We start from the raw sequence: 14,414 nt of genomic DNA on the forward strand, positions 1-14,414 counted from the left end.
GAATGACGAGCAGTATCTTCCCCCAAGAACACGAACAAGCGTGCCCTGGACTAGGAATTCGAGCCACACACAGGCCGCCCTCATTATCACCACCAATCTTCCTCTGCCCCATCGCCTCAAATGGACTTACTGCTTGCCCCATCCACACCCTCTGAAGAAGAAGAAGAAGAAGAAAGAAGATGGAGAAGAAGAAGAAGATGGAGAAGGGGAAGGAGAAGGAGAAGGAGACAGGGAAGGAGGTGAAGAAGTTGGAGAAGGAGAAGAAGTTGAAGCAGGAGAAGAAGGAGAAGAATGGTGATTGGAATGGCATGGCAGAGGGAATGGGAAGGTCGCCTGATGCTGGGGGAAATCCGTGCAAAAGAGAGACAGATACTGGCTGATCTGGCTTCTCTGTGCCCTAGGAAGGAGGCAAAGGGACAGCAAGTTTGTGAGCAAGTGCGTCATAAAGCACAAAGCAGTAGGGTCCTGGGATGGGATGGGGCAGCGGGAGGTGGGAGGGGTGCAATAGGCTAAGGAAGAAAGCGGGGTCAGGACCGTCTTTTCCTAGTAAGGATCAACGGAATCACCACATCAGCTATGGGAAACCCATGCACTGTGGATCGCCCATAGTGCTGGAAGGCAAGCATAATGTCGAGGTCGGGAGAGCAAACAAACATACATGTCTCACACCAAGAAGGAAACCCACAGTCATCCTCCTCCAGGAGGGAAGTCTGTTTATACCTTAAGTTATAGTGCGTTTTGAGCCCCTACATAGGAAAGATGACTCTCGAAGTCAACTAGTATAATTAAAGTAGAAACAGAGAATAAAAACAAGCAAAAAAAATAATAAAATGAATAGAACATAGAAAAAAATTAAAAAATGAACGAATACACAGAAAAAAAAAAAAGAAGAAGAAATAAAGAACAAGACAACTAAGATTGCAAAGGGGCTGAAGAAATGAATCCAAAGCTGCAGCGAGCCTATGGCGTTCTGAAAGAGCTCACTTTGGACCATGACCAACGGCCCCAAAGGGAGAAAAGCATATGTGCCACACTCGCGGCATCTCTTGGTGCTAGGACCCTGAACGCTAGAAGAGTGGCTCGTGAGAAAGCATCGAAATGGGAGTGGACCTCAGTCGAGGGCAAAGTTGAGGCAAGGGTTTATTGTTGTCCGGGAAGGGGTTGTCCTCAGGCAGGGGTCTGGGCTGGGGAGACCCCTCAAGGGGAGAGGGTAGGTGGGCAGACATATGTTTCCACAAGTGTGTTAGGATCTGAAGGGTGAGCCCACGGAATTCCTCCCCAGCCCGCATGTGTGTGCTGAACTTGGAAGCCCTGCAGTGACTCTCTAGCAGGCAAGACTGGAAGGCCAAAGCCCCCCCCGAATCATTTGCATCCTGAGCCCTGTGGTGCAGGGCCAGATCAGAAGTGCGTGCGGGGCTTCGTCATGGGGAATTCCCCGAGAAAAGTGTCGGTGGTGGGATGTCGGGAGTGGGAGTGAGCACGCCCTCGGACGCCTCAGCCAATGAGGAGCTTGTGCGTGCGGGGGTGGGGCTGTGGGAAAGCCATCAAAGGCCCGAGGGGGCGGGGCCCAGGCCCTTTTTCAGAGAAGCACCGTCTGAGGGAAGGAGGCGTCGTCGTGCAGCTGCAGGTAGGAGATGCAAAGACTCGTGGGCCTTGATTGCAGAGACCCGGGGGCTGCTTCGGCGCACGGGGGTGGTGCGTGTCCGTCTCCCTTCAACGTCTTCCCCGGAGGGCAAGGTTGTCGGCCCAGCGCCGCTGGTGCGGATGCCCTTCGGGGACCCTGTGTCCCTGAGGGGCCGTCGCCGGCGGTTGGGCGGCCCCAGCGGGGTGACTTGGCTCCTGGGTCAGCAGGGCTGGCGCCTGGCCACCAAGTCGCCCTGAGTTGGAGGGGGCCGTGGGGGGTCGGGGCTGGGCTTCAGAATCTGGGGAACACCTGCTACGTGAATGCAGCGCTGCAGTGTCTGAGCCACACGCCGCCCCTGGCCAGCTGGATGGTGTCCCAGCAGCACGCCACCCTCTGTCCGGCCCGCACCTCCTGCACGCTCTGTGCCATGCGAGCTCACGTGACCCGAGCCCTCCTTCACCCGGGAGAGGTGATCCTGCCCCACAAGGACCTGCGGGCGGGCTTCCACACACACCGGCAGGAAGATGCCCACGAGTTTCTGATGTTCACTCTGAATGCCATGCAGCAAGGGTGCTTGAGTGCATCCCAGCCGTCGGGCCATCCCTCCGAGGACACCACCCTCATCCGGCAGATCTTCGGCGGGACGTGGAGGTCTCAGATCCAGTGTCTCCACTGCCTCGGTGTCTCGGACACGTTCGACCCTTATCTGGACATCAGCCTGGATATCACGGAGGCTCAGAGTGTGGAGCAAGCTCTGAGAGAGCTGGTGAAGCCCGAGAAGCTGGACGCTGAAAACGCCTATGACTGTGGCCTTTGTCTCCGGAAGGTGCCTGCCACCAAGAGGTTGACTTTGCACAGCACGTCCCAGGTCCTGGTGCTGGTGCTGAAGCGGTTGACACAGGTGAGCGGGGCCAAAAGGGCTCAGGAAGTGCGCTATCCCCAGTGCCTCGACCTGCAGCCCTACACGTCTGAGCGGAAGGCAGGGCCACTGGCCTACGTGCTCTATGCCGTGCTGGTGCACTCCGGGTGGAGCTGTGAGCGAGGACACTACTTTTCCTACGTGCGAGCAGGCAACGGCCAGTGGTATAAGATGGACGATGCCAAGGTGAGCGCCTGTGACGCGAGTGCTGCCCTGAGCCAGAGCGCCTACGTGCTCTTCTACTCCCGGGAGGGTGCGTGGCAAGGGGGTGCTGGGGGAGGGCCCGCGGCCCCCGTCACGGCTGACCCCACACACGCCGGGGAGCCTGACCCCGCCGGCCCCGGGGAGCCTGCGGGAGACGCCAGCGGCAGAGCTCCTGGGTCGCAGGTGTCCCCGGGGGACACAGAGGTCGAAGGAATCAGCTTAGAGCAGTGGAGACGCCTCCAAGAGCACAAGCGGCCGAAGCCGGCCTTCGACCTCCGGAAGATCCAGTCGGCCCTGCCTGCCGGCGCAGTCGTGATTCACCAGTCCAACCACGGAGGAGGGAGACACAGCAAGCTGCCTGAACAGGAGCACGACCGGCTCGACCGGCTCAGCACGGACAGCCCGCCTCCGGGCCCGACGAGCGTTGGCAACGGCCCTTGTGCCAGCGGGAGGGCCCGAGCGACCAAGAGGAAGAACAAGAAGCCGCGGCCATCTCTGGGGCTGTGGCGGTAGGTAGGCTCTGAGGCACATGCCTGCAGAAGCCCAGGCACACTCTGCGTGCGGCACGCCCTGTGTGACGCAGCAAGCGTTCCCGGCGAGGAGCGAGTTCCTCTCGGCGGTGTGGCTGGTGCAGCCTCCTGGAAAAAGGCGGGGCCTGCAGTGTGCCCGGGGCCACGGTCTTCACCTGGATCTTGCTGAGTGGCCGAGCTCTCGAGGGCTGGCTCTGCTGGGAAGTTACTGGAGAGGATGGGGTGCGTGACCGGGTCTGAGCACGGTCCGAGGGCCTCGCACTTCTGCGGGGCTGGGAGAGTCCTCTCTGGATGGGACTTGGGGTGTGGGTTTGCCTTTCTTTCCCCGTCTGCATTCTCTGGCCGCACCGCTGGCCTCTGGTGAGTGACGCGGCAGGGAGACGCCTCCCAGTACGCCCACAGCCAGCCGAGCAAGGAGATGATCTCCTGAGCCCTCCAGGGGGCAGGGAGGAGCGGGTGCAGGTGCGTGAATCGTCTCCTTCTGGCCGGTCAGGCTCTCGAAAACGCCCCAAACGTCAAGCAGGGTCCGGGGAGAAGATGGGCGACCAGGCTCTATGGGTGGAATGTTCTTGGGAGGCGTAGTGCTACCTGGGAAAGGGACCTCCGGCAGGAATGAGGCGGGGATGTGTTCGTCAGCGGCGGGACGCTCGTGCGCAGAGTTGCCTGGGGCTCCATTTCCGGTGCAAGGAGTCTGCTGCAGAAGCTCCAAGTGCCAAACGGGACAAGTGATTCACCGTGCCATGAGCACCACCACCAGCACCACCGGCACCAACACGAAGGCCAAGGGGAGAAGGGCGACCCAATGAGTCCCAAAGAAACTTCTCCGCCAGCATGGCACAGGGGCCTAAGTGGAGATGGGTCATGCAACCGTTCCTTTCTGAAAGCAAAGGTCCTCCCCGCACTGAGGAAAGACCCAAGGCTGCCCTAGATCGTGAGAGCTAGACAACTGGACATCCGACTCTGCCCATCCTATGTGTCAGTCCGTTGTGTCGTCCAGCTTGGCCACGGACAAACGCGGCTGGATGCGATGAGACGCGGCCGGCCTCGGAAGGGTCTGGGGCGGTGGGGAAACTGTCCTTTCCTAGCTGCTTTCCCGCCTGCCTCGTCATCCCGCGACCTGGTGGAGGGGCGCTCGAGGACCCGTATCGATCCCCTCTTGCGGTTTCTTTCTTTCTCTTGGTTGCCGGCTTCAAACCCAAAACCCTCCATCAAACGGTGGACCTGCAATTAGCGATTTAGCATCTCAGACCTAGAGGGACAACTGTGGCTCCTGACCGCGCTAGTCGGCTTGGCAAGGAACAGAGAATGTTCCGCTGGCTTTTTCTCCCCGCACGGTTACCTACAAAGCACCGTGCCCACCACACGCAGAGAGGAAAAAGAATGACGAGCAGTATCTTCCCCCAAGAACACGAACAAGCGTGCCCTGGACTAGGAATTCGAGCCACACACAGGCCGCCCTCATTATCACCACCAATCTTCCTCTGCCCCATCGCCTCAAATGGACTTACTGCTTGCCCCATCCACACCCTCTGAAGAAGAAGAAGAAGAAGAAAGAAGATGGAGAAGAAGAAGAAGATGGAGAAGGGGAAGGAGAAGGAGAAGGAGACAGGGAAGGAGGTGAAGAAGTTGGAGAAGGAGAAGAAGTTGAAGCAGGAGAAGAAGGAGAAGAATGGTGATTGGAATGGCATGGCAGAGGGAATGGGAAGGTCGCCTGATGCTGGGGGAAATCCGTGCAAAAGAGAGACAGATACTGGCTGATCTGGCTTCTCTGTGCCCTAGGAAGGAGGCAAAGGGACAGCAAGTTTGTGAGCAAGTGCGTCATAAAGCACAAAGCAGTAGGGTCCTGGGATGGGATGGGGCAGCGGGAGGTGGGAGGGGTGCAATAGGCTAAGGAAGAAAGCGGGGTCAGGACCGTCTTTTCCTAGTAAGGATCAACGGAATCACCACATCAGCTATGGGAAACCCATGCACTGTGGATCGCCCATAGTGCTGGAAGGCAAGCATAATGTCGAGGTCGGGAGAGCAAACAAACATACATGTCTCACACCAAGAAGGAAACCCACAGTCATCCTCCTCCAGGAGGGAAGTCTGTTTATACCTTAAGTTATAGTGCGTTTTGAGCCCCTACATAGGAAAGATGACTCTCGAAGTCAACTAGTATAATTAAAGTAGAAACAGAGAATAAAAACAAGCAAAAAAAATAATAAAATGAATAGAACATAGAAAAAAATTAAAAAATGAACGAATACACAGAAAAAAAAAAAAGAAGAAGAAATAAAGAACAAGACAACTAAGATTGCAAAGGGGCTGAAGAAATGAATCGAAAGTTGCAGCGATCCTATGTCTTTCTGAAAGAGCTCACTTTGGACCATGACCAACAGCCCCAAAGGGAGAAAAGCATATGTGCCACACTCGCGGCATCTCTTGGTGCTAGGACCCTGAACGCTAGAAGTGTGGCTCGTGAGAAAGCATCGAAATGGGAGTGGACCTCAGTCGAGGGCAAAGTTGAGGCAAGGGTTTATTGTTGTCCGGGGAGGGGTTGTCCTCAGGCAGGGGTCTGGGCTGGGGAGACCCCTCAAGGGGAGAGGGTAGGTGGGCAGACATATGTTTCCACAAGTGTGTTAGGATCTGAAGGGTGAGCCCACGGAATTCCTCCCCAGCCCGCATGTGTGTGCTGAACTTGGAAGCCCTGCAGTGACTCTCTAGCAGGCAAGTCTGGAAGGCCAAAGCCCCCCCCGAATCATTTGCATCCTGAGCCCTGTGGTGCAGGGCCAGATCGGAAGTGCGTGCGGGGCTTCGTCATGGGGAATTCCCCGAGAAAAGTGTCGGTGGTGGGATGTCGGGAGTGGGAGTGAGCACGCCCTCGGACGCCTCAGCCAATGAGGAGCTTGTGCGTGCGGGGGTGGGGCTGTGGGAAAGCCATCAAAGGCCCGAGGGGGCGGGGCCCAGGCCCTTTTTCAGAGAAGCACCGTCTGAGGGAAGGAGGCGTCGTCGTGCAGCTGCAGGTAGGAGATGCAAAGACTCGTGGGCCTTGATTGCAGAGACCCGGGGGCTGCTTCGGCGCACGGGGGTGGTGCGTGTCCGTCTCCCTTCAACGTCTTCCCCGGAGGGCAAGGTTGTCGGCCCAGCGCCGCTGGTGCGGATGCCCTTCGGGGACCCTGTGTCCCTGAGGGGCCGTCGCCGGCGGTTGGGCGGCCCCAGCGGGGTGACTTGGCTCCTGGGTCAGCAGGGCTGGCGCCTGGCCACCAAGTCGCCCTGAGTTGGAGGGGGCCGTGGGGGGTCGGGGCTGGGCTTCAGAATCTGGGGAACACCTGCTACGTGAATGCAGCGCTGCAGTGTCTGAGCCACACGCCGCCCCTGGCCAGCTGGATGGTGTCCCAGCAGCACGCCACCCTCTGTCCGGCCCGCACCTCCTGCACGCTCTGTGCCATGCGAGCTCACGTGACCCGAGCCCTCCTTCACCCGGGAGAGGTGATCCTGCCCCACAAGGACCTGCTGGCGGGCTTCCACACACACCGGCAGGAAGATGCCCACGAGTTTCTGATGTTCACTCTGAATGCCATGCAGCAAGGGTGCTTGAGTGCATCCCAGCCGTCGGGCCATCCCTCCGAGGACACCACCCTCATCCGGCAGATCTTCGGCGGGACGTGGAGGTCTCAGATCCAGTGTCTCCACTGCCTCGGTGTCTCGGACACGTTCGACCCTTATCTGGACATCAGCCTGGATATCACGGCGGCTCAGAGTGTGGAGCAAGCTCTGAGAGAGCTGGTGAAGCCCGAGAAGCTGGACGCTGAAAACGCCTATGACTGTGGCCTTTGTCTCCGGAAGGTGCCTGCCACCAAGAGGTTGACTTTGCACAGCACGTCCCAGGTCCTGGTGCTGGTGCTGAAGCGGTTGACACAGGTGAGCGGGGCCAAAAGGGCTCAGGAAGTGCGCTATCCCCAGTGCCTCGGCCTGCAGCCCTACACGTCTGAGCGGAAGGCAGGGCCACTGGCCTACGTGCTCTATGCCGTGCTGGTGCACTCCGGGTGGAGCTGTGAGTGAGGACACTACTTTTCCTACGTGCGAGGGGGCAACGGCCAGTGGTATAAGATGGACGATGCCAAGGTGAGCGCCTGTGACGCGAGTGCTGCCCTGAGCCAGAGCGCCTACGTGCTCTTCTACTCCCGGGAGGGTGCGTGGCAAGGGGGTGCTGGGGGAGAGCCCGCGGCCCCCCTCACGGCTGACCCCACACACGCCGGGGAGCCTGACCCCGCCGGCCCCGGGGAGCCTGCGGGAGACGCCAGCGGCAGAGCTCCTGGGTCGCAGGTGTCCCCGGGGGACACAGAGGTCGAAGGAATCAGCTTAGAGCAGTGGAGACGCCTCCAAGAGCACAAGCGGCCGAAGCCGGCCTTCGACCTCCGGAAGATCCAGTCGGCCCTGCCTGCCGGCGCAGTCGTGATTCACCAGTCCACAGACGGAGGAGGCAGACACGGCAAGCTGCCTGAACAGGAGCACGACCGGCTCGACCGGCTCAGCACGGACAGCCCGCCTCCGGGCCCGACGAGCGTTGGCAACGGCCCTTGTGCCAGCGGGAGGGCCCGAGCGACCAAGAGGAAGAACAAGAAGCCGCGGCCATCTCTGGGGCTGTGGCGGTAGGTAGGCTCTGAGGCACATGCCTGCAGAAGCCCAGGCACACTCTGCGTGCGGCACGCCCTGTGTGACGCAGCAAGCGTTCCCGGCGAGGAGCGAGTTCCTCTCGGCGGTGTGGCTGGTGCAGCCTCCTGGAAAAAGGCGGGGCCTGCAGTGTGCCCGGGGCCACGGTCTTCACCTGGATCGTGCTGAGCGGCTGAGCTCTCGAGGGCTGGCTCTGCTGGGAAGTTACTGGAGAGGATGGGGTGCGTGACCGGGTCTGAGCACGGTCCGAGGGCCTCGCACTTCTGCGGGGCTGGGAGAGTCCTCTCTGGATGGGACTTGGGGTGTGGGTTTGCCTTTCTTTCCCCGTCTGCATTCTCTGGCCGCACCGCTGGCCTCTGGTGAGTGACGCGGCAGGGAGACGCCTCCCAGTACGCCCACAGCCAGCCGAGCAAGGAGACGATCTCCTGAGCCCTCCAGGGGGCAGGGAGGAGCGGGTGCAGGTGCGTGAATCGTCTCCTTCTGGCCGGTCAGGCTCTCGAAAACGCCCCAAACGTCGAGCAGGGTCCGGGGAGAAGATGGGCGACCAGGCTCTATGGGTGGAATGTCCTTGGGAGGCGTAGTGCTACCTGGGAAAGGGACCTCCGGCAGGAATGAGGTGGGGATGTCTTCGTCAGCGGCGGGACGCTCGTGCGCAGAGTTGCCTGGGGCTCCATTTCCGGTGCAAGGAGTCTGCTGCAGAAGCTCCAAGTGCCAAACGGGACAAGTGATTCACCGTGCCATGAGCACCACCACCAGCACCACCGGCACCAACACGAAGGCCAAGGGGAGAAGGGCGACCCAATGAGTCCCAAAGAAACTTCTCCGCCAGCATGGCACAGGGGCCTAAGTGGAGATGGGTCATGCAACCGTTCCTTTCTGAAAGCAAAGGTCCTCCCCGCACTGAGGAAAGACCCAAGGCTGCCCTAGATCGTGAGAGCTAGACAACTGGACATCCGACTCTGCCCATCCTATGTGTCAGTCCGTTGTGTCGTCCAGCTTGGCCACGGACAAACGCGGCTGGATGCGATGAGACGCGGCCGGCCTCGGAAGGGTCTGGGGCGGTGGGGAAACTGTCCTTTCCTAGCTGCTTTCCCGCCTGCCTCGTCATCCCGCGACCTGGTGGAGGGGCGCTCGAGGACCCGTATCGATCCCCTCTTGCGGTTTCTTTCTTTCTCTTGGTTGCCGGCTTCAAACCCAAAACCCTCCATCAAACGGTGGACCTGCAATTAGCGATTTAGCATCTCAGACCTAGAGGGACAACTGTGGCTCCTGACCGCGCTAGTCGGCTTGGCAAGGAACAGAGAATGTTCCGCTGGCTTTTTCTCCCCGCACGGTTACCTACAAAGCACCGTGCCCACCACACGCAGAGAGGAAAAAGAATGACGAGCAGTATCTTCCCCCAAGAACACGAACAAGCGTGCCCTGGACTAGGAATTCGAGCCACACACAGGCCGCCCTCATTATCACCACCAATCTTCCTCTGCCCCATCGCCTCAAATGGACTTACTGCTTGCCCCATCCACACCCTCTGAAGACGAAGAAGAAGAAGAAGAAGAAGAAGAAGAAGAAAGAAGATGGAGAAGAAGAAGAAGATGGAGAAGGGGAAGGAGAAGGAGAAGGAGACAGGGAAGGAGGTGAAGAAGTTGGAGAAGGAGAAGAAGTTGAAGCAGGAGAAGAAGGAGAAGAATGGTGATTGGAATGGCATGGCAGAGGGAATGGGAAGGTCGCCTGATGCTGGGGGAAATCCGTGCAAAAGAGAGACAGATACTGGCTGATCTGGCTTCTCTGTGCCCTAGGAAGGAGGCAAAGGGACAGCAAGTTTGTGAGCAAGTGCGTCATAAAGCACAAAGCAGTAGGGTCCTGGGATGGGATGGGGCAGCGGGAGGTGGGAGGGGTGCAGTAGGCTAAGGAAGAAAGCGGGGTCAGGACCGTCTTTTCCTAGTAAGGATCAACAGAATCACCACATCAGCTATGGGAAACCCATGCACTGTGGATCGCCCGTAGTGCTGGAAGGCAAGCATAATGTCGAGGTCGGGAGAGCAAACAAACATACATGTCTCACACCAAGAAGGAAACCCACAGTCATCCTCCTCCAGGAGGGAAGTCTGTTTATACCTTAAATTATAGTGCGTTTTGAGCCCCTACATAGGAAAGATGACTCTCGAAGTCAACTAGTATAATTAAAGTAGAAACAGAGAATAAAAACAAGCAAAAAAAATAATAAAATGAATAGAACATAGAAAAAAATTAAAAAATGAACGAATACACAGAAAAAAAAAAAGAAGAAGAAATAAAGAACAAGACAACTAAGATTGCAAAGGGGCTGAAGAAAGGAATCCAAAGCTGCAGCGAGCCTATGGCGTTCTGAAAGAGCTCACTTTGGACCATGACCAACGGCCCCAAAGGGAGAAAAGCATATGTGCCACACTCGCGGCATCTCTTGGTGCTAGGACCCTGAACGCTAGAAGAGTGGCTCGTGAGAAAGCATCGAAATGGGAGTGGACCTCAGTCGAGGGCAAAGTTGAGGCAAGGGTTTATTGTTGTCCGGGGAGGGGTTGTCCTCAGGCAGGGGTCTGGGGTGGGGAGACCCCTCAAGGGGAGAGGGTAGGTGGGCAGACATATGTTTCCACAAGTGTGTTAGGATCTGAAGGGTGAGCCCACGGAATTCCTCCCCAGCCCGCATGTGTGTGCTGAACTTGGAAGCCCTGCAGTGACTCTCTAGCAGGCAAGTCTGGAAGGCCAAAGCCCCCCCGAATCATTTGCATCCTGAGCCCTGTGGTGCAGGGCCAGATCGGAAGTGCGTGCGGGGCTTCGTCATGGGGAATTCCCCGAGAAAAGTGTCGGTGGTGGGATGTCGGGAGTGGGAGTGAGCACGCCCTCGGACGCCTCAGCCAATGAGGAGCTTGTGCGTGCGGGGGTGGGGCTGTGGGAAAGCCATCAAAGGCCCGAGGGGGCGGGGCCCAGGCCCTTTTTCAGAGAAGCACCGTCTGAGGGAAGGAGGCGTCGTCGTGCAGCTGCAGGTAGGAGATGCAAAGACTCGTGGGCCTTGACTGCAGAGACCCGGGGGCTGCTTCGGCGCACGGGGGTGGTGCGTGTCCGTCTCCCTTCAACGTCTTCCCCGGAGGGCAAGGTTGTCGGCCCAGCGCCGCTGGTGCGGATGCCCTTCGGGGACCCTGTGTCCCTGAGGGGCCGTCGCCGGCGGTTGGGCGGCCCCAGCGGGGTGACTTGGCTCCTGGGTCAGCAGGGCTGGCGCCTGGCCACCAAGTCGCCCTGAGTTGGAGGGGGCCGTGGGGGGTCGGGGCTGGGCTTCACAATCTGGGGAACACCTGCTACGTGAATGCAGCGCTGCAGTGTCTGAGCCACACGCCGCCCCTGGACAGCTGGATGGTGTCCCAGCAGCACGCCACCCTCTGTCCGGCCCGCACCTCCTGCACGCTCTGTGCCATGCGAGCTCACGTGACCCGAGCCCTCCTTCACCCGGGAGAGGTGATCCTGCCCCACAAGGACCTGCTGGCGGGCTTCCACACACACCGGCAGGAAGATGCCCACGAGTTTCTGATGTTCACTCTGAATGCCATGCAGCAAGGATGCTTGAGTGCATCCCAGCCGTCGGGCCATCCCTCCGAGGACACCACCCTCATCCGGCAGATCTTCGGCGGGACGTGGAGGTCTCAGATCCAGTGTCTCCACTGCCTCGGTGTCTCGGACACGTTCGACCCTTATCTGGACATCAGCCTGGATATCACGGGGGCTCAGAGTGTGGAGCAAGCTCTGAGAGAGCTGGTGAAGCCCGAGAAGCTGGACGCTGAAAACGCCTATGACTGTGGCCTTTGTCTCCGGAAGGTGCCTGCCACCAAGAGGTTAACTTTGCACAGCACGTCCCAGGTCCTGGTGCTGGTGCTGAAGCGGTTGACACAGGTGAGCAGGGCCAAAAGGGCTCAGGAAGTGCGCTATCCCCAGTGCCTCGACCTGCAGCCCTACACGTCTGAGCGGAAGGCAGGGCCACTGGCCTACGTGCTCTATGCCATGCTGGTGCACTCCGGGTGGAGCTGTGAGCGAGGACACTACTTTTCCTACGTGCGAGCGGGCAACGGCCAGTGGTATAAGATGGACGATGCCAAGGTGAGCGCCTGTGACGCGAGTGCTGCCCTGAGCCAGAGCGCCTACGTGCTCTTCTACTCCCGGGAGGGTGCGTGGCAAGGGGGTGCTGGGGGAGGGCCCGCGGCCCCCCTCACGGCTGACCCCACACACGCCGGGGAGCCTGACCCCGCCGGCCCCGGGGAGCCTGCGGGAGACGCCAGCGGCAGAGCTCCTGGGTCGCAGGTGTCCCCGGGGGACACAGAGGTCGAAGGAATCAGCTTAGAGCAGTGGAGACGCCTCCAAGAGCACAAGCGGCCGAAGCCGGCCTTCGACCTCCGGAAGATCCAGTCGGCCCTGCCTGCCGGCGCAGTCGTGATTCACCAGTCCACACACGGAGGAGGCAGACACGGCAAGCTGCCTGAACAGGAGCACGACCGGCTCGACCGGCCCAGCACGGACAGCCCGCCTCCGGGCCCGACGAGCGTTGGCAACGGCCCTTGTGCCAGCGGGAGGGCCCGAGCGACCAAGAGGAAGAACAAGAAGCCGCGGCCATCTCTGGGGCTGTGGCGGTAGGTAGGCTCTGAGGCACATGCCTGCAGAAGCCCAGGCACACTCTGCGTGCGGCACGCCCTGTGTGACGCAGCAAGCGTTCCCAGCGAGGAGCGAGTTCCTCTCGGCGGTGTGGCTGGTGCAGCCTCCTGGAAAAAGGCGGGGCCTGCAGTGTGCCCGGGGCCACGGTCTTCACCTGGATCTTGCTGAGCGGCCGAGCTCTCGAGGGCTGGCTCTGCTGGGAAGTTACTGGAGAGGATGGGGTGCGTGACCGGATCTGAGCACGGTCCGAGGGCCTCGCACTTCTGCGGGGCTGGGAGAGTCCTCTCTGGATGGGACTTGGGGTGTGGGTTTGCCTTTCTTTCCCCGTCTGCATTCTCTGGCCGCACCGCTGGCCTCTGGTGAGTGACGCGGCAGGGAGACGCCTCCCAGTACGCCCACAGCCAGCCGAGCAAGGAGACGATCTCCTGAGCCCTCCAGGGGGCAGGGAGGAGTGGGTGCAGGTGCGTGAATCGTCTCCTTCTGGCCGGTCAGGCTCTCAAAAACGCCCCAAACGTCGAGCAGGGTCCGGGGAGAAGATGGGCGACCAGGCTCTATGGGTGGAATGTCCTTGGGAGGCGTAGTGCTACCTGGGAAAGGGACCTCCGGCAGGAATGAGGCGGGGATGTCTTCGTCAGCGGCGGGACTCTCGTGCGCAGAGTTGCCTGGGGCTCCATTTCCGGTGCAAGGAGTCTGCTGCAGAAGCTCCAAGTGCCAAACGGGACAAGTGATTCACCGTGCCATGAGCACCACCACCAGCACCACCGGCACCAACACGAAGGCCAAGGGGAGAAGGGCGACCCAATGAGTCGCAAAGAAAGTTCTCCGCCAGCATGGCACAGGGGCCTAAGTGGAGATGGGTCATGCAACCGTTCCTTTCTGAAAGCAAAGGTCCTCCCCGCACTGAGGAAAGACCCAAGGCTGCCCTAGATCGTGAGAGCTAGACAACTGGACATCCGACTCTGCCCATCCTATGTGTCAGTCCGTTGTGTCGTCCAGCTTGGCCACAGACAAACGCCGCTGGATGCGATGAGACGCGGCCGGCCTCGGAAGGGTCTGGGGCGGTGGGGAAACTGTCCTTTCCTAGCTGCTTTCCCGCCTGCCTCGTCATCCCGCGACCTGGTGGAGGGGCGCTCGAGGACCCGTATCGATCCCCTCTTGCGGTTTCTTTCTTTCTCTTGGTTGCCGGCTTCAAACCCAAAACCCTCCATCAAACGGTGGACCTGCAATTAGCGATTTAGCATCTCAGACCTAGAGGGACAACTGTGGCTCCTGACCGCGCTAGTCGGCTTGGCAAGGAACAGAGAATGTTCCGCTGGCTTTTTCTCCCCGCACGGTTACCTACAAAGCACCGTGCCCACCACACGCAGAGAGGAAAAAGAATGACGAGCAGTATCTTCCCCCAAGAACACGAACAAGCGTGCCCTGGACTAGGAATTCGAGCCACACACAGGCCGCCCTCATTATCACCACCAATCTTCCTCTGCCCCATCGCCTCAAATGGACTTACTGCTTGCCCCATCCACACCCTCTGAAGACGAAGAAGAAGAAGAAGAAGAAGAAAGAAGATGGAGAAGAAGAAGAAGATGGAGAAGGGGAAGGAGAAGGAGAAGGAGACAGGGAAGGAGGTGAAGAAGTTGGAGAAGGAGAAGAAGTTGAAGCAGGAGAAGAAGGAGAAGAATGGTGATTGGAATGGCGTGGCAGAGGGAATGGGAAGGTCGCCTGATGCTGGGGGAAATCCGTGCAAAAGAGAGACAGATACTGGCTGATCTGGCTTCTCTGTGCCCTAGGAAGGAGGCAAAGGGACAGCAAG

General features: G+C 59.4%; 1 protein-coding gene across 1 annotated transcript; it reads left to right on the plus strand.

The window, feature by feature from the left end:
* Nucleotides 1-1,835: 1,835 nt before the first annotated feature.
* On the plus strand, nt 1,836-2,789 carry LOC122676584 (ubiquitin carboxyl-terminal hydrolase 17-like protein 6; the record flags this gene model as incomplete). Its single annotated transcript, XM_043875983.1, has 1 exon — nt 1,836-2,789. A coding segment is annotated over one exon (954 nt), but the record flags the coding sequence as incomplete, so codon positions are not given.
* Between the last annotated feature and the right edge of the window lie 11,625 nt (nt 2,790-14,414).

Source organism: Cervus elaphus, chromosome 20, assembly GCF_910594005.1.
Source record: "Cervus elaphus chromosome 20, mCerEla1.1, whole genome shotgun sequence".
NCBI lineage: Eukaryota > Metazoa > Chordata > Mammalia > Artiodactyla > Cervidae > Cervus > Cervus elaphus.